The 24,339-nt window shown below is 47.9% G+C and overlaps 1 protein-coding gene and 1 pseudogene across 2 annotated transcripts in view; one reads left to right on the forward strand and one right to left on the reverse strand.

Annotated features, from left to right (window-relative positions):
* Positions 1–4,771: 4,771 nt before the first annotated feature.
* Positions 4,772–24,339, forward strand: part of LOC147312987 (plasminogen-like) — a 30,485-nt gene continuing 10,917 nt past the window's right edge. Inside the window, exons 1-3 of one of the 2 annotated variants that reach the window (XM_086264931.1) lie at positions 4,773–4,923; positions 5,116–5,236; positions 7,912–8,047. In XM_086264931.1, coding sequence (XP_086121057.1) covers positions 5,188–5,236; positions 7,912–8,047 — 185 coding nt within the window. In that variant the 5' untranslated portion in view covers positions 4,773–4,923; positions 5,116–5,187. Of the gene's footprint in view, positions 4,924–5,115; positions 5,237–7,911; positions 8,048–24,339 lie in introns of both variants that reach the window. The other variant, XM_086264932.1, reaches the window with a different exon arrangement.
* LOC147312988 (uncharacterized) lies at positions 18,832–19,781 on the reverse strand (annotated as a pseudogene).

Consider the following 24,339-nt stretch of genomic DNA (forward strand, 5'->3'; position numbering starts at 1 on the left):
AACATGCGGCCTGGCAGATGACCGACGATGTCGAGGCGGCAGCTGGGGACCAGAAGGCTGCGCAGTACCAGGCGAGGCTGAAGCAGCAGTGGAGGCTGGACCAGGCGAGGCTGAAGCAGAAGCGGAGGCTGGACCGGGCGAAGCAGCTGATGAGGATGCTGAAGCTGGACCAGGTGAAGCAGCTGATGAGGATGCTGAAGCTGGGCCAGGTGAAGCAGCTGATGAGGATGCTGAAGCTGGACCAGGCGAAGCAGCTGATGAGGATGCTGAAGCTGGACCAGGCGATGCAGCTGATGAGGATGCTGAAGCTGAGGCCGGACCAGGCGATGCTGATGAGGACACGGAGGCTGGACCAGACGAGGATGAAGACACGGAGGCTGGACCAGACGAGGATGAAGCAGTGGCTGGACCAGGCGAAGCGGATGAAGCCAAAGCAGACGCTGGACCAGGCGAGGAGGATGCTGAAGCAGATGCTGAAACCGGACCAGGCGAGGCCGAAGACACGTGGGCTGGACCAGGCGAGGCCGAAGACTCTGAGGCCGCAGCAGGCGAGGACGATGAAGCTGCAGCAGGCGTGGATGATGAAGCTGCAGCAGGTGATGAGACTGCAGCTGGTGATGAGACTGCAGCTGGTCATGAGACTGCAGCTGGTGGCTGGACGGGCTCCTTGGGCCCCCCAGCTGACGAGGCAGAAGGCTGGACGGGCTCCTCGGGCCCCCCAGCTGACGAGGCAGAAGGCTGGACGGGCTCCTCGGGCCCCCCAGCAAAAACGGTCTCAGAACCAGTGGGCACTGGAGCCCCTGGCACACACAGAACAGAACCAGCAGGTGCGGAGACCTCTGGCAGGAACGCAACAGAACCAGCAGGCCCACGGGCCTCTGGCAGGAACGCAACAGAACCAGCAGGCACACGGGCCTCTGGCAGGGACAGAACAAGACCAGCAGGCACACGGGCCTCTGGCAGGGACAGAACAGAACCAGCAGGTGCGGAGACCTCTGGCAGGAACGCAACAGGACCAGCAGGCACACGGGCCTCTGGCAGGGACAGAACAGGACCAGCAGGCACACGGGCCTCTGGCAGGGACAGAACAGGACCAGCAGGCACACAGGCCTCTGGCAAACACATAGCTGCGCAGAGCATTGACCCTGCTCAGGCAGCGACAGCCGGGTGCAGTCCTCAGCTGGCTTCTTAAACTCCAGGGGTCCAGAGTCTTTTTTTTTTTTTTTTTTTTTTTGCCTGTCCCGTTTGGCTCTTTTGCCATCAGAATTGTTGTCTAAAGGCAAAGAAAGATGCCCAACGGATTTACTTTACCAAATTGACCATCCCAGCCTTGCCATAATGGTCCATTTGATTCACCTTTTATTGTTTATTTTATTTTCACTTACTGAACATGGGACAGACTTGACTGGGGGAAAGAAGGGGAGAAAGAAAGAGGGAAAGAGAAACAGCTGAGAAGAGGGACGGGGGAGAAGGGCAAAAACCAACAGAATGAGCAGAAAAAGAAAAAAAAGAAGAAAAAAAGAAAAAAAATGCATATATCAATCACCTGGGTCACCTGCTGAGAAAGAAAAAAGAAAACAAGCAGAAGAGAACAAGAGTAATAGAATAAACAACATCACAATGATATATGGGAATATGACAGTAAATACTAAATATTAAACATTATTGTGCAGCACATAAGATCAACAGAACACAGTGTGCTTTGAGGTAGGAGCCAAAAAGGGTGTAGTTTGTGGGTGTGATCACCCGTGTGTACACCTGTGAGCATGGACGCGCTTGTTTTTTTTAAAAAAAGGTTCCTTCATGTAATGATCTGCTAGAGGGTGTGGGGGGGCCACAGCCCCGTCCTCCAGGGCATGAAGCAGGTATGGAGGAGATCAAAACTCCAGACATCCAGAGGCCCCCAGAACACAAGAGACCAAGGAAGACCAACAGAGGGGCAGCCGCGCCACTGTCCCAGAAAGAGCTGAGGAGAGTCCCAGATGAGGGCTCACTCAGCAGCCGCGGAGCAGAAGCCAGGGGGAGTTGCAGTGACGCGCCCGTGAGCTCCGCCGGCAGCCAGCCGTGCCTGAGTGACCGAGCCCCAGGCCGAGAGGCCGGGGGCACCCCACCTCCGAAGTGGCCCGAGCAAGCCCCAGGCTCCAGGCCCCGATAAGCGGCCGCCAAGGAGTGAGCCGGTGTGTACCTGGACGCCCATCCCCGGACACAAAGAACCACCAACGCACCGACGTCTGAGGGAGTCCGCCACTGGCAGGGGAAGTGGTGGTAGGGGGAGATAGGCCTCCATACCTTGGAGGGCCTAAGATGTCCCCAGAGAGGTGGCGTCTGATACCCAACCTGACATATAGACACAGAAATACAGGCACACACATATACAAACATCCATTCCCACCCTCATGCTCTCATATACACTTACTCCACACTCAACCAACGTGGAGACAGACATAAAGAGACGCTGTACACACGATCACACTCCCCAAGCGTACTCTAAGCCCCGGGTCTAGGTACCCTTGCCCCTGGAGGGGGGGGAACTGCACCCAGACCCAGGTGGTGTTACCCTTTTCCCTGCGGTGGGGGGGAGGCAGACCGCCCCAACTCCGCAGCAGCAGGGAGGCCCCACACTCCAGACCGCAGTCGGACGGCCAACTCCTCCTCCTAGCCCCCCCGCTCCAGCAGGTCGCAGAGAATGGGGGTGAGAGAAGACTCCAAACCTCCCTCCACCCGCTCATTGTAGTGTTGATGCATGTGTGTTCTAAGGTGCATTTAAAACCCAGGAGGGCATGGAGCTACCTGCCAGAGAGCAGCAGGTAAGCGCATGGTCCCTCCTGCTGGCCCTCAATGTCTACGTGTATTTATCATTGAGAGGTGGGCAATGACGCCAGGGGTGGGGTGTACACCCTGATGGTACTTTGGATTCCGTGTATCGTGCCCACCCCCAAGATCCTATATGTATGTGTAATGAGAGTGTGAGTAGGAACGCAACAGAACCAGCAGGCACACGGGCCTCTGGCAGGGACAGAACAAGACCAGCAGGCACACGGGCCTCTGGCAGGGACAGAACAGGACCAGCAGGCACACGGGCCTCTGGCAGGGACAGAACAGGACCAGCAGGCACACGGGCCTCTGGCAGGGACAGAACAGGACCAGCAGGCACACGGGCCTCTGGCAGGGACAGAACAGGACCAGCAAGCACACGGGCCTCTGGCAAACACATAGCGGCCTGCAGCTGCGCAGAGCATTGACCCTGCTCAGGCAGCAATAGCCGGGTGCAGTCCTCAGCTGGCTTCTTAAACTCCAGGGGTCCAGAGTCTGATGGGGACTGAAACCCAGCCTCTGGGGAGGCCCTGGAGTGCATCTCAGTCTCAGAACTGGCCAGCCTTTGAGGAATGTTGACATTATTATTAGATTTGTCTCTCTGCTTGGAATGGATGGGCGAGGAATAGTGTCTTTCGGGTAGAATTGACTTGTATTGTTTTACAGGTGAAGCAACTGACACAGGATGCAGGGCTGGTGGCTGCTGGACAGGAGGCTGAACTGAAGGTGACTGACATAATGGTTGTGATGACAACGGTGGTGAAGTTGGAGACTGAACGGAGGATAAAGCTGATGATTCTTCTGCCAACTGAGCTACAGTTGCTATGGATTGTAGCATGGTTTGTAATAAGTCCGCTGTGACTGTAATTGAGCTATGGACTGTGAGACTGAACGTGGTGGAGGTGGCGACTGAGCTTGAGGCTGGGCGGCTAACTGAGCTTGAGGCCGGGCGGCTAACTGAGCTTGAGGCTGGGCGGCTAACTGAGCTTGAGGCCGGGCGGCTAACTGAGCTTGAGGCCGGGCGGCTAACTGAGCTTGAGGCCGGGCGGCTAACTGAATAAACACAGCCCCGGAATTAACAGTCCCAAAGTCTGGTGAAACAGAAAGAATGTCTTTTTCACCAGACGCCTATGATGCGAACGTTGCTTCCTCCTCGGAGAACGCTCTGACAGGCCGGGTAACTTCACATCCGGCAGTTCGGACTGCATATCCTCCGGTGGGCTGAGCAGACGAATGGTAGGGGGGTGAAGGTGCAGCTCGTTCAGAAAGAAATTCTGAACAAGTGGGTGGAGTGAGCCGAACAGCCTGGGGAGACCGGAAACCAGTCGCTCCAATCGATTAGCTATGGCTTGGCGGAATCCCTTCTCCTCATGCCCCAGCCATAAATTAATTAAACAGTCCACAGAATAAATAATATCCTCCCGGAGCTCCTCGGGCGGGTTGGATGCTGCTGGGTCCATTGTGGCCGGTTCGTACTGTCACGGCTGCCGAGGCGAGCCGTGTGGAGTTGGAAGAAGGACCCAAGATGCAGGCAGTGGATGAGATACCGGTGGTTTTATTTACAGAGGTGTAGTGGCAAACAAACAGTGGGGCATAACAAATAACTAAAGACACCTAAACTGGGAGAACTAAAAATAACAGACCTGGGAGCATATGACAACGGGATGAGAAGCAGAGAGCCGCAGACGAGGAACAGGACACCGTGGAACACAGGGTAACAGACTGACACGGCGTTACACAGACGAACCGGCAACAGGCAGGAGAACACACAGGGCTTAAATACACACACCAGTAATCAGGGGATGAGAGGCAGGAGGGCAACACAGCTGGGAGGAATCTGAGCTGACGGGACAGGGGAAACGTAAACTGAGCACACTCACATATGACACAGACCTTCACAATAAAACAGGAAACTCAGACACATGGAACCAGACAAGACATTGAACTAAACAGACAGATTCACAAACAGATGGGGTGACACCATAGACAGACAGATACAGACGCGGACTCAGAGGCAGACTGAATATAACACATAGAACTTCAACAATCATCATCAAGAAAATGATAACGAACAAAAAGCGCTGGGTCACCGACCCAGGACCATGACAGGTACAGCTGAAAATATTTAACAATATGTCACACATAATTGAGAATGAAACGCTGTGCTTTTTTTTGTGATGCAATGATTTTGCTGGCGCTCATAAACAAGGATTTTGATTGGCAGTGCTTTTGCTGTCCTTGTTGGGACAATGATTAACACGTAAGTGAATTGCCCTATTTGTCCCCCCAACATGCTAAAAGAAGCCCAATAATATACCACAAGGTGTCTCTTTGAGTAAGTCGATGATGAACTGCTAGTTTTAGGGTCTCACCATGGGCCTGCACACAGCAGCTTTCATCCTGGGAGCCTTGATCTCCACTGGTAAGTAGTACAACTACTATAGGGCATGTAAAGATGATTTTTCTTCTTATTTGTTCAGCTGTTTTCTTACATTTAAAAAAGCAAACAAGGTGTGTGTGTGTGTGTGTGTGTGTGGGGGGGGGGGGGTTGGCTTCTTTTTTTTAGCATTTAGTTTAAATGGTAATAATGGATGCGTTTCAAGTGCTAAATTCTTATAATGCAGAATACAACAATAACACTAACACTTTTCTTTTTTTTTACATTACATATGCTAGAAATAACTCAACAAAATAAGAAGCACAGAGACACATTTTTTCTCACAGTCTCAGGTCTAAATGGGTCATGACAGACCACATCAGCACATTCAAAGCTATACCTTTAGTCTAGATTTGAATAATTAATGGAATTTGATAAATGTAAGCTTACGTTAAAGTAATTTAGGATAATTCTGTGTAGTGTAGTTTATAAAGACCTAAAACAGTGTGTTGGATGATTTGGTAACCATGTTGGAGCCCGTATACTGGTTCCTTTTAGTCAGATGACGTAAAATGGATTGTTTGGCTACACGATTTCCCGATAAACCCTCTAATCAGCAACCTTGACTGACTGGACAAAACCTGCTTATTGACAAAGAATATATACTGTCTTTAAAAATGTAACATTTGGGTACATAACAAAAAGGACAGCGCTACAATATCTCCTCTGCTTTTAATAACTACTTTTACACACCGGCCTGTTGGGTTAAAACAAGTCGAAATTCTAATTACTTCCTTGAATATACATTGATATGCCTTCATATTGGATAACTGTTCAGTAAAATATTTTATTTACCTGCTGTCTTAACTTCTGTGCAAGGTGGCAAAGGAAAAAAAATCTTGATGGAAAAATAAGTCTTGACAGCATTTGTGTTTTGCTCTTATGAGAACTGCTAGACTTGTAATGAAATGTATCTAATAACAACAGATGAGAAATCCAACAGCACTCTTGATGTGGGAGTCTAAAAGTGTTTTATCTTGATCTAAAAAATAAGAATCTTTGAGCTTTTGAGGTGCTGGTTGTGATCCCTTCCACCCTTATGTTTCCCTGTGATACTGTTAATCCCCCAAATTTAGCAGTAGCAGATTTCTTAAAATATGTCCTGGAATTCCCTCCTGGATTGCCTAGACCTATACAAGATCAACAGGGCCCTAGGAGCCTTCATCAGGAACTCAATGGGAATGTAGAGGACAACACTAGAGGCCAACTACAAGCCCATAGCATAGGCCTGAACCCCCTCAGTGAGATCATTAACAAGACTGGCTACGGATACCGACTACAGAATGGAGCAGTTGTCAGCCATCTCCTGTACATGGATGACATCAAGCTGTATGTCAAGAGCGAAAGAGACATCGATTCACTGATCCACACCACCAGGATATACAGCAATGACATCGGAATGTCAGTCGGAATGGAGAAGTGTAGTCAGATGATAACGAAGAGAGGGAAGGTAGTCAGAACTGAGGGGATCAAACTACCAGAAGGCAACTTTGCAGATTTAGAGGACAGTTACAAGTACCTGGGGATCCCGCAGGCAAATGGGAACCATGAAGAGGCCGCTAGGAAAACTGCAACCACCAAGTACCTGCAGAGAAGTCAGCTCAATGGTAAGAACAAGATCCGCGTGTTCACTGAATACCTTGAGCACCGAAACCCAAGAAAGAAGAGGAAGAGAAGGGACCATAATGGAAGGACAGGCTCTTGCACTGTATGTACCACCAGCAGATAGAGGAGGTGGCTGACATCCAGAAATCCTACCAGTGGCTGGACAAAGAAAGACAGCACAGAGGCACTAATCATGGCTACGGATGGGTACCGGTGTTCTGACATAAACGGTAGTAACCAGACCGACAAGCAACGCACATTTCGGTGCTTTATTTCGGTGCTTTTTTTCCAGTCCTAGAAACAGCTAAGATACTGCGCAGGACTCTCAAGCTCCCAGGCTCTGATGGAGGACCTGAGCTTGAAGGATAGACCGTCCACAGGGGCGAAGGGGGAATTTTTATATAAATATATATATTTCAGACAAAATTCCTCCATATTATAAAAAAACAAAGACAAAACTCACAAATATAAGGACACTTATTGCAATGTTCATAAAAACTTGAACTACAGTTGTGTCGCCATGTGTTATAACTGTCACAGCTCTTACTATTGAATTTCTTGACTCATTCAAACAGCACATAAATTTGTACAATATAGTTCCTCAGTAAGGCACGAAAAGCTGGGACGTTACTCACGACAAACACTTGACTTGCAGATGTCCATCTTGGAAGTTTAAGGAAAATTTTAAATGCATCCTGAAAAGCCACCAGCGGTTTTTTTTTCATTATGACTTTGATATAATTACACCACAAATGAGCCATAGGCACAATAGGCTTGAAAATGGCTCTTTTAACATGTAAAATTTAGGTGGCCTTATATTAGCTTGCATGTGCAACTTACAATGCTGGGGTTTCGCATCATCATCATCATCACAGAGATCATTTTTTAAGATATGACCTAAGTATTTCACTTTACTCCTCATATCCAATACTTGGTCTGCTAAATAAAAGATTAGAAAATTTAACTTTTGGGTTCCCATTCATTTCCTATGGCAGTCACTTCTGACCAGGAAATACATGAAGTAATTGTTTTTTTTTGGATGTGACTGATTGCAGTTGGTGGCAATGACGTGGAGGGCTACTCCAAAACTGAAGGTGCATGGATTCTCTCACTGAACAAACGAACGTATTCAGTTAATACTGTGGCTGACTGTGCCACCAAATGTAACACTGAAACATCTTTCACATGCAAGTAAGTTCACATCTCACATTACGTTCTGTGAATCAAAATGTTGCATGTATATACAAACGGTATGTATATACAAATAAAAATGTTTCCATTTATAGCTCCTAGTCCTGCCATTATCCATAGGGCCGCATTTTACCCTCCACATCTGCTCCAGTTGTTCCTTTAGCTCCTGGTAGTTTTCTGTTTCCTTGTGCTCGTTCTTCCTGATGTTGCTCTGCACTGGGATTGCCACATCTATCACAATTGTTCCTTATCATCATCTATCTTCAGCTGTTTTTGTCGATGCTCCATGATTCAAATTGTGGCTCTGACACTAACTAACCCATACACTCTTTCCTTTCTTTCTTTATTGTTCACACTGGGAATCTGATGACCAGTAAGGCTTATGTATCAATAAGTGGGATCTTATTCCTACCATTATGCCTTGTATAGTCCAGGCACTCTAATATGGATGTGTGAAGAATTGAATTGTAGGTTGTCAAGGCGGTGCTCAGCGTGGTCTGCGTAGTTGTAAAGTCCTGTGTTGCAGCTCTATAAACAAGGAGCTGATGCTTTTGCTGTCTGTTGTATTTCCAATGCCTTTCTGAGCTATTCTTGTGTATTGACGCATGTTTCTACTCAGTATAGTTGCTATGCCACAGCAACCTTCCATAGAAAGTTGCTGTGGTCTGGTCTTATTCTAAGTCCACCAGCCACTTGGTATTGGTGTGGTGTGACACCTCTTTCTCACAGATGTTCTTTCAGTATTTTTCAGTTGTTTACATCTGCAAGCATCTCCTCTGATGGGACTGTTAGCCAGGAGACTCGTGCGTTTGCTTGGGTGGCTACCTTAGTTACATATTTTCTCAATTCAGTAGATGCATCTGCCATTGCAGGTGGCTGGGCAACATTTAGTTAGGATTCACTGCTCTCTTCTACGAGGGTTAGCTAAATATTTCCATACTGCTCACTGCTGTTCCCATTGTACTTTAGACTCTTGATCTCAAGCTTTGATAATAGCTTCTCTTGATGTTATTAACCCTTTAAAACCAGTCGGAACAGGCACGCTCCGTTTTGCGTAACTATTTTTAAATCCCTGTAGAACCGGAACCGCGTAAGCTAGCGCAATAATTTTTTTTGCATATGAAACCGGACGAGTTGTACTTACATCTTGTGCCATCAGCTTGTCGTAGGTCACGGTTTCCTTCCACATATAGCTTTGCAAAAATTGCTTAAAAAGCGCTTGCAGGAACAAAAACATAATATTCCAGAAACACGCTTTGCTGATCCGATCAGCTGTTCGTAACACTTCTCACATCGAAACAGACGTCAGCGCGAACGATCGCATGTCCGTAATTTCCTGCTCGAAACCGGAAGTGATGTCATTTTCGCGGAAAATTTAGTTTTTATTTGTAGGCCTTAAAAGCCTATACTGGAGTTATGTTTTATGCTTTTCTGAATAGTTTCTGGGATGCTTAGAACTCGAATTGCACTGCTGGAAATAGTTTATTTTGATGCACATGCTGTTTTCTTTGCAAATTTGCATCATAGGATTGTTTTTCGTTTTTCCTGCAGTATATAAAAATTGGTGTATCTCAAAAATAAAACTATGAAAACACTCAAAATAAATTTCCTGTTGTTGTAAACTATTTTTTGCAACTTTTTTGTATTTAAAGTTTTAAGCGATAAACCTCTTAAATTTCTTCAAGTAGAAATTTATGTAAAAAAAACAAAAACGATTTTCAATTTTTTTGGTTTATTGCACTTTTTTGCAATTAATGTAGTTACTATGGACTTAATGCATACATATTATTAAAATATGGGATATAACAGTTGTATTAATGTATAGCAACTTGAAATGCTCCCAAAAATGGCACTACAGCATGTAAAAATATAAAGTAAGCTCTGGCGGACCTGGTTCTATTGGAGGTCTTAAAGGGTTAAACTGAACAACTAGGTGCTTCTTGGTAACTGTGAATGTTGGCTTTCTCCTCATCTATAGTTCCCACATGAGCTGTATAATCCTGATGAGTACTTGATCATTAAGTGCCAGCCATTCTGGCTACCGAGGGAATTTACAGCAGTCATTATTACGGCTGTTTACATTCTCCCACAAACCGAGGCTGACTGGCCAATGATGGGACTGTACAGTGCGATTAGCAGCCAGAAAACCATGCACCCAGAGATGGCATTTATCACAACCGGGGACTTTAACAAAGAAAACCTGAAGAAAGTTTTACCAAAACTCCACCAACACATTTACTTCATAACACGAGGAGAGCGGCTGCTTGACCACTGTTACACCTCCTTCCTGGATGCGTACAAAGCCCTCCTACGCACCCCATTCGGCCAGTCGGGGTGTGTACTAAGCCCTCGCCTGTACTCACACTACACCTACAACTGCACGGCCACTAGCAAATGGTAAATGGCCTGCATTTGTATAGCGCTTTTCTAGTCCCTAAGGACCCCAAAGCGCTTCACACTACATTCAGTCATTCACCCATTCACACACACATTCACACACTGGCGATGGCAAGCTACATTGTAGCCACAGCTGCCCTGGGGCGCACTGACAGAGGCGAGGCTGCCGCCACCAGGCCCTCTGGCCACCACCAGTAGGCAAACATGGGGTTAGTATCTTGCCCAAGGATATTTGGCATGCAGCCAGGAGACGGCCTGGGATCGAACCACCGACCTTCTGATTAGTGGCTGATCTGCTCTACCACCTGAGCTACAGCCACCCTCACCATACAGCAACTCCAACATCACTGTGAAATTTGTGGACGACACAACAGTGGTGGGTCTTATCCAACCCGTTCTCACTCCCAAAGCGTAACATTTTACGCTAGGTGACAAATCGTCACCATATTACGTTTTCGGCTACCCACCACGTTCCTAAATGACGACCTCGGAAAAAGAGGAAATATGAGAACCATCTGGACTGAACCTACACATGTTCGCTCTTATTCTTCAAATCGCTTAGAAACACGCTATTTAACATCATTAAAGTCCTGGTTAAGGTCAGGAATAAGGTTATGGTCAGGGCTAGGGATAAGGTTAGGTTTAGGGCTGGAATACAGGGCTGGAACGTCTACTCCCGCGGGAGCGTCATTGCACTGGATTCCAGCCATAACCCGCCGCGTACCATAAGAACACCGAAGGTCTCCTTTCGCGTTCCTCAGGAACGCCGCGGGACGTGACAAAACGTCGACATGTTACGCCTCGGGAGTGAGAACGCTCTGGTCTTATCACCAGAGGTGATGAGACGGCTTAGAGGAAGGAGATCAGCGCCCTGACACACTGGTGCCAAGACAAAGGAGTTGATAGTGGACTTCCTGAGGTGTAGAGAAGCACACACCCCCATCACCATCAACGGTGCAGCTGTGGAGAGAGTGAGCGGCTTCCGCTTCTTAGGTGTATATCTGGTGGAGGATCTCACATGGGCTGTTCACGCGAAAAAAATGTTGACATTTACGCACTCCATATTGTACATACATGCCATTTCTTTTGCACAATATTCATACATATATATATATATATATATATATATATATATATATATATATTTTTTTTTTTTTTTTTTAAATATATAACACCCAGCACGCCCCTGCGGGCGGTTTATCCTTCAAGCTCGGGTCCTCTACCAGAGGCCTGGGAGCTTGAGGGTCCTGCGCAGTATCTTAGCTGTTCCCAGGACTGCGCTCTTCTGGAGAGAGATCTCCGATGTTGTTCCCGGGATCTGCTGGAGCCACTCGCCTAGCTTGGGAGTCACCGCACCTAGTGCTCCGATTACCACGGGGACCACCGTTACCTTCACCCTCCACATCCTCTCGAGCTCTTCTCTGAGCCCTTGGTATTTCTCCAGCTTCTCGTGTTCCTTCTTCCTGATATTGCTGTCATTCGGAACCGCTACATCGATCACTACGGCCGTCTTCTTCTGTTTGTCTACCACCACTATGTCTGGTTGGTTAGCCACCACCATTTTGTCCGTCTGTATCTGGAAGTCCCACAGGATCTTAGCTCGGTCATTCTCCACCACCCTTGGGGGCATCTCCCATTTTGACCTCGGGACTTCCAGATTATACTCGGCACAGATGTTCCTGTACACTATGCCGGCCACTTGGTTATGGCGTTCCATGTATGCCTTGCCTGCTAGCCTGTCTTCCACCCTGCTGTTATGTGCTGGATTGTCTCTGGGGCATCTATACATATATATATATATATATATATGCATGCATACATATACATATATATATATATATATATATATCACAGCTAGAGATTGACGAGGTACAACACTAATTCTACGGCAAGGAGGAGTCAGGACGCCAGGTCAGGGGGGAGATATCATCACCCCCACCCGAGATTGGGTACATAGCCCCAAGTGCGATAGGAGAAGGATCGTTGAGTGCGAGAGGAACTGACCTGAAAAATAGGATCATGGCCAAGCTTGAAACCTGGATCCCCCGTAGCCGGTTACCAAGATTACGTAAAGTACCCTCAGAAGGTCTGCTAGATGATGTTAATCCAGCACTATGGACAATACCTACAACCACGATTACCGACACTAACAAGCTGATCTACAATACGGCAGCAGTGATCAGTGAGATGCTTGGCTACAAGTTGAACAGCTACAAGGGGCAGTACCCTCCATGGAGGAGGCTAGAGGGCAAGATCAAAGTAGCACGGAGGGAGGTTAGCAAACTAACGGAGTTGCAGAAAGGTGCGACAAAGAAGGTGCATAAGAAATACAGCAAGCTGTCCATACCTGAGGCCTTGGAAACTGCCAAGCAAAGACTCACAGCCTTGGCCAGCCGCTTGAGGAGGTACACCAGAGAGATAGAAGGCAGGAGAATAAACCAGCTGTTCTCCACAGAACCAGCAAAGGTGTACTCTCAGTGGCAAGGGAACAATAATAATAAGAGAACAGCACCACCAAGGCTGGAGACGGAGCAATACTGGAAGAGCATATAGGAGAAGGACGCAACCCATAACGGCAATGCTCAGTGGCTAGTTGATCTGAAGGCAGACCACAACAACCTCCCTCAACAGGGTCCAGTAACCATCACAGTGGCAGATATCCAAGAAAGGGTCTCCAGTATGAAGAGTTGGACAGCACCAGGGCCCGACATGGTTCACGCTGTGGAGCAGGGAAATTATTTTACTGCTATTGTTAAATAATCATCATCATTACCATTGCATTAATAATATAATCTGCAGCATCGATATTGTACTCAGAGGTTTAAACAGTGTGTGTGTCTTTCAGAAAGACTAAGTTGCAGGAGTTGACCGGAAGTTGCAGAGAGTTTGCAGAAGTGAAAGCAGAGTCTAAGTTATTCTGAGGAGCAGGTTAGATGAGGCTATTTGAATTACTAGGTTATTCAAATTGTCTGTTATACTTTTATATTCTTTTACTAAGCTCTTAGTAGAGGTTCTTGATTAAAACATTTATTCAACATAGTACATGTAGTTTCAGTTAGGTTATTACACATAAGGATGAGCCTCTGGTCTGGTAAAAGGTCAGAAGTGCAACGGGTGAATTGAGAGAGCATTTGAGGACGACATAGACACACACACACTCAGTTAGAGAGAATCATTTATAGGTGGAAGTTTAATCATGTTTTGCTTGGGGTTGCAAAAGAGCAGTTTGTCGCAGAACTGCTGCTGAGGTGTCAAGATGACAAGAGAGCATCCGGCAGTGACAGGAAGTACCGGCCATGAAGATAGAAGACAACGTTCTTTTAAACTGTGTTAAAAGTCATTGTGGTTTTGATTTGACGTATGTATATATTCTGTCTGTGACGTATGAAGGGGCGTCATTAATTCAAACCCTGATGCTATAAAAATCTGTGTATGCTTTGATTAAGTCGAAGATTAATTCCTGTCTGCGTACAGTGGTCTTCCCACGCGTGTATTCATTAAAATCAATTGTTTGACCAAGATCTTCTGGACCTGGTTGTTTGTACTCTCCTTCCTCAATTATGTGAACCTTAACAACGCCTACTGGCTAAAGAAGCTGACTGCACTCCACGAGCGTCTGGCAGCACAAATGAACCAGCTGCTAGTTAACGAGAGACACCCGGAATGACTAACCGAAGGTCGGACGGTCCTGATCCCCAAGGACCCCGAGAAGGGACCGGTCCCCTCCAACTACCGACCAATAACCTGCCTCAGTACTACATGGAAGTAGGGCTGGGCAAAACGATTATTTTCCTAATCGATGAATCTAGCGATTAATTTTTCGATGCATCGATTAATCTAACGATTCATTTTTCAATCCAATTCGATTTCGATTCGATTCGATTAACGATTTTTTTCCCCATTATTTGACTTGTATAGCAATTTCACATTTACTAATTTATGTATATAAATGAAAAACACAAATTTATTCATTTGAAGACCTTTTAATAAAAAAAAAATTGCAAAATAAAGTTGTAGAGGTCGTACAATCAATACAATAGAGATAGCATTTAACAAGAAATGAAATGTGCAAACATATATAAAATTAAGGAAAAGTTAACAAAACATTTCAAATAAATAGCAACAATGGTGTCTTTAAACAAACAAAATGTAACATTCACTTTGCTTTCTGCCAAAAAGTGCTCTTCATTCACAAAACAAAATCCACAATAACATTGTACTACAATCTTCTGTTTTTAACAAAAAATTTAATGTTTTGCAAAACAAATATAACAAAGGAAATCATAGCAAAAAATTAATAATATACAAACAGCAGCAATGGCGTCTTTGAACAAATAATGAAATGACAAGTTACCCCTAAGTAGGACTCTGTGACCAGACTTGTCCAAGCATCAGTGGTAAGGGAGATTTTGGATGTGGCTTTTTTTAGTTCATTCCTTAGTTTCTCCACTGAAGTTTCATACTTTCTCTCCATCATGCTTGTAAAATGACGCTTAGACGGCAGAGTGTAACCTGGTTGGAAAGTGGTCAGCATTTCTTTGAATCCCTCACCCACAGCAAGTGGTCTCTTGTCTTTTAAAATCATAGATAAGACGCTCTCAGTAAGTACAGCCACCTCCTGGGGGGTGCATGGTGTACTTCTTCTCTGACAGTAGTCCTCCAGACTTTTCTGTTTGTTCCTGAAATCATAAATCACACACAGCACACAGATGAATTCGAATAATTACTAAATAATTATATGGAAAGCATAATAGCAAAATAATTTGATATGGATCTGGTTGAGATAGATAGATATATACACACACACTGTTATGCCATGTGCTTTCATAGCATAACAGTAAGAGGTTAATAATAATCCCCAATGTTGAACATATGATATGCAGTAATCATGATGGCTGGAAAAGATAACGTTTAAACAGCCATAGCTGATGGCACCTTTACTGGTGCACTGCTTTCTAGTCATTAGATGGCATAACTTTGACCTATAAGATCAAGCTGGAGAAGCATTATGTATAAAAACAGCGTTCAAATAGGATGAAACACATTAAATTTGACAAATCAAGAGTTCATTGTCATTTTGCTTTTGCAAGCACTTTAACAATGTTGTAATAGTGTCCACGACGGCTACGTTTAGCAGGTGGTGCATTATCCTTGTTAACATTTCTCCTGCGGCCAATTCGCTGTCTCACATTTTTGTCTTTCGCCGATTCTGATAATCAGCCTGCATGCATTCCGACTCATTTTGCCAGCATGGGCCACAAACCAAAAAAACAATAACTTAAGGTTATGTATATAACCCCGGTTCTCTGAGTAGCATGAGTGAGTGTCTCACTATGGGAACGCCTCCTGCGTGACCTCATCAGAAGCTCAAATACCATTACGCCAGCCCTTACAGGCTGGCTAGGTGACGCCCATGTCAGGAGGGGCCAGTGCCTCCCTATATAATAGGCTGACATAGCGTCAGATGTCATTCAAAACAAGCCCACCACTTCCTCGCTTCCATAGCAAGGAGGGCGGTCTGGTGAGACACTCACTCATGCTACTCAGAGAACCGGGGTTATATACATAACCTTAAGTTCTCTTTCATAGCATTCGTTTCGTGTCTCACTATGGGAGAAATACTGACTCCCGGATTGCCAGACATGCCTGTTAAGAAGACAACTGTCCCCAACAGCACTTCACAGGGGAGAGGCCCCCACCCGGGAAGAACCTGCACTGAGGACTGAATGTGCTAGGTTAGGTGCTGTCACATCTAACCTGTAAAACCTAGCAAATGTATGAGGTGAGGTCCAGCATGCAGCTGCACACACCTCCTGAATAGAAACTCCCCTAAAGAGAGCCCATGAGGTCGCCAGACCTCTAGTGGAATGCGCACGTAAGCCAGCAGGGGGCTGAAGGCCCCTGCTAGTATAGGCCAAGGCAATTGCTCCTACTATCCAATGGGAGAGGCGCTGTTTAGACACAGGCTTTCCCATATGTGGTTTAGCCCAGGACACGAACAGCTGGTCACTTTGTCTGACACTCTGGGTTCGGTCCATGTAAATGCGCAGAGCACGGACTGGACACAAGGTATGCAGCCGCTGTTGCTCCTCTGAGGAGAAAGGTGGTGGGCAAAAGGCCGGCAGTTCTTTAGGGGAACATGTGCCGACAACCTTCGGGACAAAGGCAGGGTTGAGCCGCATACAGACCCTCGTATTATCCGAGGAGAACTGAATGCATGACTGATGCACTGAGAGAGCGTGTATCTCTCCCACACGTTTAGCAGAAGCTAAAGCAATTAAAAGGACAGAAATTTCAACTCAACCTGTTCCAGGGGTTCAAATGGGCAACAGGAGAGCGCAGCCAATACTGTGGGAAGGTCCCACGATGGAGCCAATGGCCTAGACGTAGGCAATTTACGCCGTGCACCCTTCATGAAACGGCATATTAAGGGATGCTGGCCAACAGTCTTTCCCTCAAAACCAATATGGCAGGCTGAAATTGCTGCCAAATACACCTTGATGGTGGAGAAGGCTTTACCCGTATCAATCAGGGCCTGAAGAAATGACAGAATCACAGCCACAGAGCACTGAAAATGGATGGCCTGTGATTCTAAGCACCAGCTTTCAAACACACGCCACTTATGCTCATATAGCGTCCGAGTAGACGATGCTCTAGAACACTGAATAGTGTCGATAACACTATGAGGGAGCCCCACCGTGTTCAGGTTAAACCACTCACGGGCCAAGCCCACAGAGCCAGCCTCTCTGGGTGGGGGTGGAATATTTCCCCCCGTGCCTGAGACAGGAGGTCTCTGTGTAGTGGTAACAGCCAAGGTGGGCCGCACAGCTGCTGAAAAATCTCCGCCAGCCAATGTTTCCCTGGCCAGTGCGGGGCTATCAGGATCATATAGTGACTTCTCTCCCTCACTCTGGCCAGAGTTGGAGAAATGAGGGCCACTGGGGGAAAAGCATAGAGGAGGGTTCTCGGCCACTCGTGAGCTAGAGCATCCACCCCGAGTGGAGCTCTCTGATCGTTCAGCGAGTAAAACAGGGGACACTGAGCATTCTCCCTGGATGCATAAACGTCCACGGTCGCCAGACCGAATCGCAGCCAGATCTGCTTCACCACCTCCGGGTGAAGCTTCCAGTCCCCATACAGCGGGTTGCCCCTGGAGAGAAGATCTGCTCCAAAGTTCAAGATCCCCGGCACGTGAGTTGCTCTCAGTGACAGCAAGTGAACACTGCTCCAGACTATCAGTCTGTGTGCCAGCGTGTGTAACTTGGGGGACCCCTGTATGAGAGCATTTGTGTGACAAGTTGCTCCCTGGCGGGTTGGGGCTGCCACCAGCCAATCGTCGATGTACGTGGCCACCTGAATGCCCTTTTTCCTGAGCGGGGCCACTGCTGCCTCGGTGCATTTCACAAACACCCTTGGGCTCAGTGAGAGACCAAAAGGCAGGACTACAAACTCGTATGCCATCCCCTGGAAAGCAAATCTCAGATACTTTCGGTGTGGGGGATATATGGGGATGTGGAAATAAGCATCCCTCAGGTCGATTGATGTGAACCAGTCGCCCGCTCGTACAAACCGTAGCAGCGAGGCGTGCGTCAACATCCTGAACTTGTATGTCCTCAAATGCCGGTTCAGGGCACGGAGATCCAGAATGGCTCTCATCCCCCTCCCCCCTTTCTTTGGCACAAGGAAATACCTCGAATAAAATCCGCTGTGCATTTCCTCGGGAGGGACAATTCTTATAGCTCCTTTGTCTCTCAAGGTGGAAATTTCCTCCAGGAGAAAACTGGCAGACTCGCCCGGAGCACGAGAGTAAACAATTTCTTTGAATTGTGGTGGAGCGACACTGAATTGCAGCCTGTAGCCCTTTTTCAATGTCCTCAGCACCCATGCTGACTGAGTGCAGGTGGCCCAGTTCTTCATGTGGAGAGACAGAGGGCTCACTGGCCACTCCACCGAATATGGCGTTTTGGCACCCCCTTGTGGTCGCAGCGCGAAACATACGCCATTTTGGCGTCCCGTCACCTCTGTCACAGGCGAGCGAGGTGACGGGCCCATCTGCATCATCACAGCCGTGGAAACGCGAGTCTCCACGGGCTGCGTTATGGCAGACAGTGCTCCGTTTTTCAGCATGTTTGATTTTCTCATGTGTTTTGCAACACTCGACAGCGCCCTCGGCAAACTGCCTGGATGCGCGTGTCGGGGCTTTTTTAATACAGAATGCATGAGAGAAGTGCTCGTGAAACAACACTGCGAACTTTGGCTCTCTTTCCCTCTGGCGGGTCCGGTGACAGGAACGCCGGCCCGAGTCAAGCACTCTGTGTGGAACATGTCCCGTTGAACTTGCTCTGGAACGGAGCTGGGAGGCGGGAGGGTGGCCCATGAAAGGGGGAAACTGGGTTCGCTCCCGCCTAGAGGAGAGGCTGTCAGGCCGGCCGCTTCTTCCTCCTCACGATCGCGGCAGCGGGGGGAGGAGGAGGGGCCGCTTGAGGTCTGGCCTGGGGAGACTGCTTCCAAGTCCATGGATTCTTAGGGGCCCCGGCAGCCTGGGGGGCTGCTTGCGTCTTAGGCACTTTGGGAATCCTGAAAGCGGGGACCGGGCGAGACGCTGCCTGCGCGAATGACTGGCGCTGCTGGGGTGGCGTGCTGGGCCCTCCTCGGCAGGCAGAGTTTCAGAGCCTCATCATCTCTCTTTTTCTCCTCACATCTCTTCTGCATGGATGTAACAGCCGCACCGAAGAGACCGTGAGGGACGACAGGGGTGTCGAGGAGTTCCTCTTTTTCCTTAGTCGTCAGGTTGGTGAGCCCGAGCCAGCGTGCTCGCTCCTGAAGAACCATGAGGCCCATGGCTCTCCCAGTAGCCTGTATGGCTACCTTGTAGAGGCGGAGGACGTGTTCAGTTATAACGCAGATTTCTTCGCACACTGTGGTATCTGTGTTAGCTGTCATGTCCTCTTCTAGCTCAGCTTGGTAAGCCATTAGCATAGAAGAGGCATTGTGGGCTCTTACTGACAGAGTCACTGCCTTTTAGCACTTATCTGTAAGGCTAGACTGGAAGCGGTCTGCTTTGGAGGGGAGAGATGGGGCCGATGAGGACAGAGACGTCTTCGGGTGAAGATGGCTCGCCACCAACGGCTCCACTTGTGGCATTCGGCGGAGGCCGATAGACTCCATCCCCTCACAATCCAGCAGGGAGCTCCCCACGATGGGGTGTTTCTCGCTGCAAGGTTTTGCTTTCCACGTCACCGCTATCTCATCGAGTAGCTCAGGGAAAACAGGCAACACATGCTTCCCCGTCTTTTTCGCCTTCGGCAATTTCTTACCGTCAAAACGAGACTTTACAACCTCTGTTTGTATGGCGGGCCACGGGATGTTGAGCCTAGCGGCTGCGCGCTTGCATGTCCTGCATGTCGAGATCCAGGGGAGACGGCGGTGTCGGTTTTTCAACCTCGCCGGTAGCCGAGGGCTTTGCAGCCCAGCTGATGCTAGCCAAGGAGGTGGAATCTTCCTCCTCGCCGTCGTCAGACAGCAGGAGCTCCGAGTCAGCCGATTCATCTCCGTCCTCGTTAGCATCTCCTCCCCAGGTGACTCCAGCATCGCGGAAAAACACACGATCTCCGTGTGCCTCCAGCGACGGGAAAGCGGTCGCGATGGGCTGAGGGTCTGCCTCTGCCCAGCTCGGCCCTGGCATTGCGGCCAAATCATCGGGCATCTCAGTTTCTCCTTGCGCCGCAGCAGCCTCACACAGCAAAGGGTCGCCACCCGACAGGTTAGCCTGGCGAGCTAACCTGCGGCGGAGTAGTTTGCGTGGGAAAGCCGCGCAGTGGATACAGTCGTGTGCAGGTGTCAGGGCAGCCTGAGCGTGAGATAAACCCAGGCATGCCGCACACACGGGGTGTGTATCCCAGGCAGAAATCTTCTTGCCGCAAGGACAAAGTTTTGCAACTTCGTTGGCCGTTGTAGCCATGGTTAGCTAGAGGGTTGCGCACGTTAGCGAGACTGACACTGAGTGCGGAGAATATTGCTATTCCTCGCTAACGTGGGTTGAAAGGTGTTGTTACTTTTCTACAGGTATTGCTGCCTAATGTGTAAAATCGCTAGCGTCGAAGGGTATTGCTACCTGATGGTGAAGCTAGGGGTACCTTTATTAGCAAAGTGTTGCTACTTCGCTTTCGGAAAGTATTGCTACTTCCCTGGGTGAAAGTATTGCTACTTGGCACCAGCACTAGCTACAGAACAGTATTGCTACTGCTTGTATGCTAGTGGACAACTGAACAGCTGGGAACAAAGCGCCCGGCGACCGAGTTGTTCACTCGAATCTGTGGACAGTTTAGCTTTAGCACCCAATAGCACAGTTGTCTACAGACTTCTGTGAGAAGCGAGAAGAGGTTTTTGAATGACATCTGACGCTATGTCAGCCTATTATATAGGGAGGCACTGGCCCCTCCTGACATGGGCGTCACCTAGCCAGCCTGTAAGGGCTGGCGTAATGGTATTTGAGCTTCTGATGAGGTCACGCAGGAGGCGTTCCCATAGTGAGACACGAAACGAATGCTATGAAAGAGAACAACTAAACAGCAGCTGCTATATGTTACTGCTAAGCAGCTTAAATGAGTTTTGCATTTACGGAGGTTGGGTGTTTATCTCTGTGTCTATAAGTGAGTGTACGTCTACGTGGGGGGGTGTCTGGATGAATTAACGGGTAAAAACTAGCGTTAGTAAAAAAGTTGAAAACTTACGGTGGTTTGTCCTTTGCAGAAGCTGCTCCTGGATGCAGTCGTTTGAGGTGCTGGTGCATAGCCGTCGTGCTTTTATGATAGGCCATTTCCACCTCACAAAGCCGGCAAACGACTGAATCACTTCCTTTTCTGTTAAAATATCCCCATACTGTAGAACTGCGTGTTCAGGTGGAGTGATTTAAGTTGACTGCAACTGCCTCACTCATGATTCCGCTACTCGCTGCCGCCATGTCTTTTTTTGAAAGTCACGACGCATCGACGCAGATTTTTTTACGTCGACGTATTTTTTGCGTCGACGTAATCGATTACGTCGACGCGTTGTCCCAGCCCTACATGGAAGCTCCTGTCAGGCATCATATCGGCTAAGATGAACAGGCACATGGGTCAATACATGAGCGGGACACAGAAAGGAATTGGCAAGAATACCAGAGGTGCAAAACACCAACTACTGGTAGACAGAACAGTCAGCCGAGACTGCAAGACCAGACTGACCAACCTGTGCACTGCCTGGATTGATTACAAGAAGGCCTATGACTCAATGCCCCACAGCTGGATACTGGAATGCCTAGAATTGTACAAGATCAATGGGACCCTAAGAGCCTTCATCAGGAACTCAATGGGGATGTGGCGTACAACATTAGAGGCCAACTCCAAGCCCATAGCACAAGTCACCATCAAGTGCGGGATCTACCAAGGAGATGCTCTGTCCCCACTGCTGTTCTGCATAGGCCTGAACCCCCTCAGTGAGATCATTAACAAGACTGGCTACGGATACCGACTACGGAACGGAGCAGTTTTCAGCCACCTCCTGTACATGGATGACATCAAGCTGTATGCCAAGAGTGAACGAGACATCGATTCACTGATCCACACTACCAGGCTATACAGCAATGACATTGGAATGTCGTTCGGACTGGAGAAGTGTAGTCGGATGGTAACAAAGAGAGGGAAGGTAGTCAGAACTGAGGGGATTGAACTACCAGAAGGCAACATTGCAGACATAGAGGACAGTTACAAGTACTTGGGGATCCCGCAGGCGAATGGGAACCATGAAGAGGCTGCTAGAAAAGCTGCAACCACCAAGTACCTGCAGAGGGTCAGGCAAGTCCTGAGGAGTCAGCTGAATGGTAAGAACAAGATCTGGGCCATCAACACGTACGCCCTGCCCGTGATCAGGTACCCTGCTGGGGTAATAGGCTGGCCAAAGGAGGAGATAGAAGCCACTGACATAAAGACAAGAAAGCTCCTTACCATGCATGGAGAGTTTCACCCCAAGTCCAGCACCCTGAGGCTGTATGCTAAGCGGAAGGAAGGGGGCCGGGGACTGGTGAGTGTCAGCATCACAGTCCAGGATGAGACAACGAACATCCAAGAATACATTGGGAAGATGGCCCCAACTGACCGAGTGCTCAGTGAATACCTCAGGCAGCAGAAAGAGGAGGGAGACGAGGAACCATCATGGAAGGACAGGCCCCTGCACGGTATGTACCACCGGCAGATAGAGGAGGTGGCTGATATCCAGAAATCCTACCAGTGGCTGGACAAAGCTGGACTGAAAGACAGCACAGAGGCACTAATCATGGCAGCACAAGAACAAGCTCTGAGGACAAGATCCATAGAGGCTGGGGTCTATCACACCAGGCAAGAACCCAGGTGCAGGCTGTGTAAAGATGCCCCAGAGACAATCCAGCACATAACAGCAGGGTGAAAGATGCTAGCAGGCAAGGCATACATGGAACGCCATAACCAAGTGGCCGGCATAGTGTACAGGAACATCTGTGCCGAGTATAACCTGGAAGTCCCGAGGTCAAAATGGGAGATGCCCCCAAGGGTGGTGGAGAATGACCGAGCTAAGATCCTGTGGGACTTCCAGATACAGACGGACAAAATGGTGGTGGCTAACCAACCGGACATAGTGGTGGTAGACAAACAGAAGAAGACGGCTGTAGTGATCGATGTAGCGGTTCCGAATGACAGCAATATGAGGAAGAAGGAACACGAGAAGCTGGAGAAATACCAAGGGCTCAGAGAAGAGCTCGAGAGGATGTGGAGGGTGAAGGTAACGGTGGTGCCCGTGGTAATCGGAGCACTAGGTGCGGTGAATCCCAAGCTAGGCGAGTGGCTCCAGCAGATCCCGGGAATAACATCGGAGATCTCTGTCCAGAAGAGCGCAGTCCTGGGAACAGCTAAGATACTGCGCAGGACCCTCAAGCTCCCAGGCCTCTGGTAGAGGACCCTAGCTTGAAGGATAAACTGCCCGCAGGGGCGTGCTGGGTGTTTATATATATATATATATATATATATATATATATATATATATATATTAGGGGTACAACGATACACAAAATTCACGGTTCGGCTCGATACTTTGGTGACACGGTTCGATATTTTTTCGATACAAAAAAATGTTCATGCCTTTTTAATTTATCATTTATTACAATTATAAATATATATTTTAACTCAAAAGTACAGTTTTCAAATTTAATGTTGCCGAAACAACAAAATAAAAAAAATTAATCTATCTGATCGAGGAATCACTCATCTTTGGAAAAAAGAGTTTATTACAGAGAAATGGCTCTTTCCAAAATAAAAGCTATACTATACGCTTCTTCTGGGCTATATTCTCAGCAGCATATTAAACATATCAGGTCCCCATAAGGAGAATCATGTGCTAACGGCTGTCTAAATGATAAAGTTTGTAGCATGCGTGCTTGTTGTTTTTGTCTGCTTCTACTTGTCTTTGCACTAGGATGATGTCAGCATAAATGTGCAGTCGTTGTGTTCGTTGTCCATTCGTTGTGATCCCACTAGTGCTGTCAGTGTTAATCTCGTTAAAATTACATTAACGCCATAACGCGGCAAATCTCTGTTAACGAGTTACCGCGGATCGCCCCGTGCTTGGGGCTGGACGGCGTCAACATGTTAACAAGCTAACTGCGCTAACGCACTAGTTCCCACCAATGTAATTGAGCATTGCGTGGCACATCCAACATACTGTTTTACTTTTGTCCATCAGGGTCATGCTTCACATGAAAACCAAGATAGTTCCAAACGCCAGATCTGAATGAGGGTGGGGGAGGTTCAATTTCAGGTAGCGTTGAGGGAGTTGCCATGTTGCAACGAGCTTTGCTTCTGTCTTGCTAGCTTGCGCTGCGCTCAGTG

This window comes from Aulonocara sp. 'chitande type north' Nkhata Bay, linkage group LG15 (genome assembly GCF_057382095.1).
Source record: "Aulonocara sp. 'chitande type north' Nkhata Bay isolate Kocher_YH1m ecotype deep benthic linkage group LG15, A_spYH_male_GT1.1, whole genome shotgun sequence".
In the NCBI taxonomy this organism is placed as follows: domain Eukaryota; kingdom Metazoa; phylum Chordata; class Actinopteri; order Cichliformes; family Cichlidae; genus Aulonocara; species Aulonocara sp. 'chitande type north' Nkhata Bay.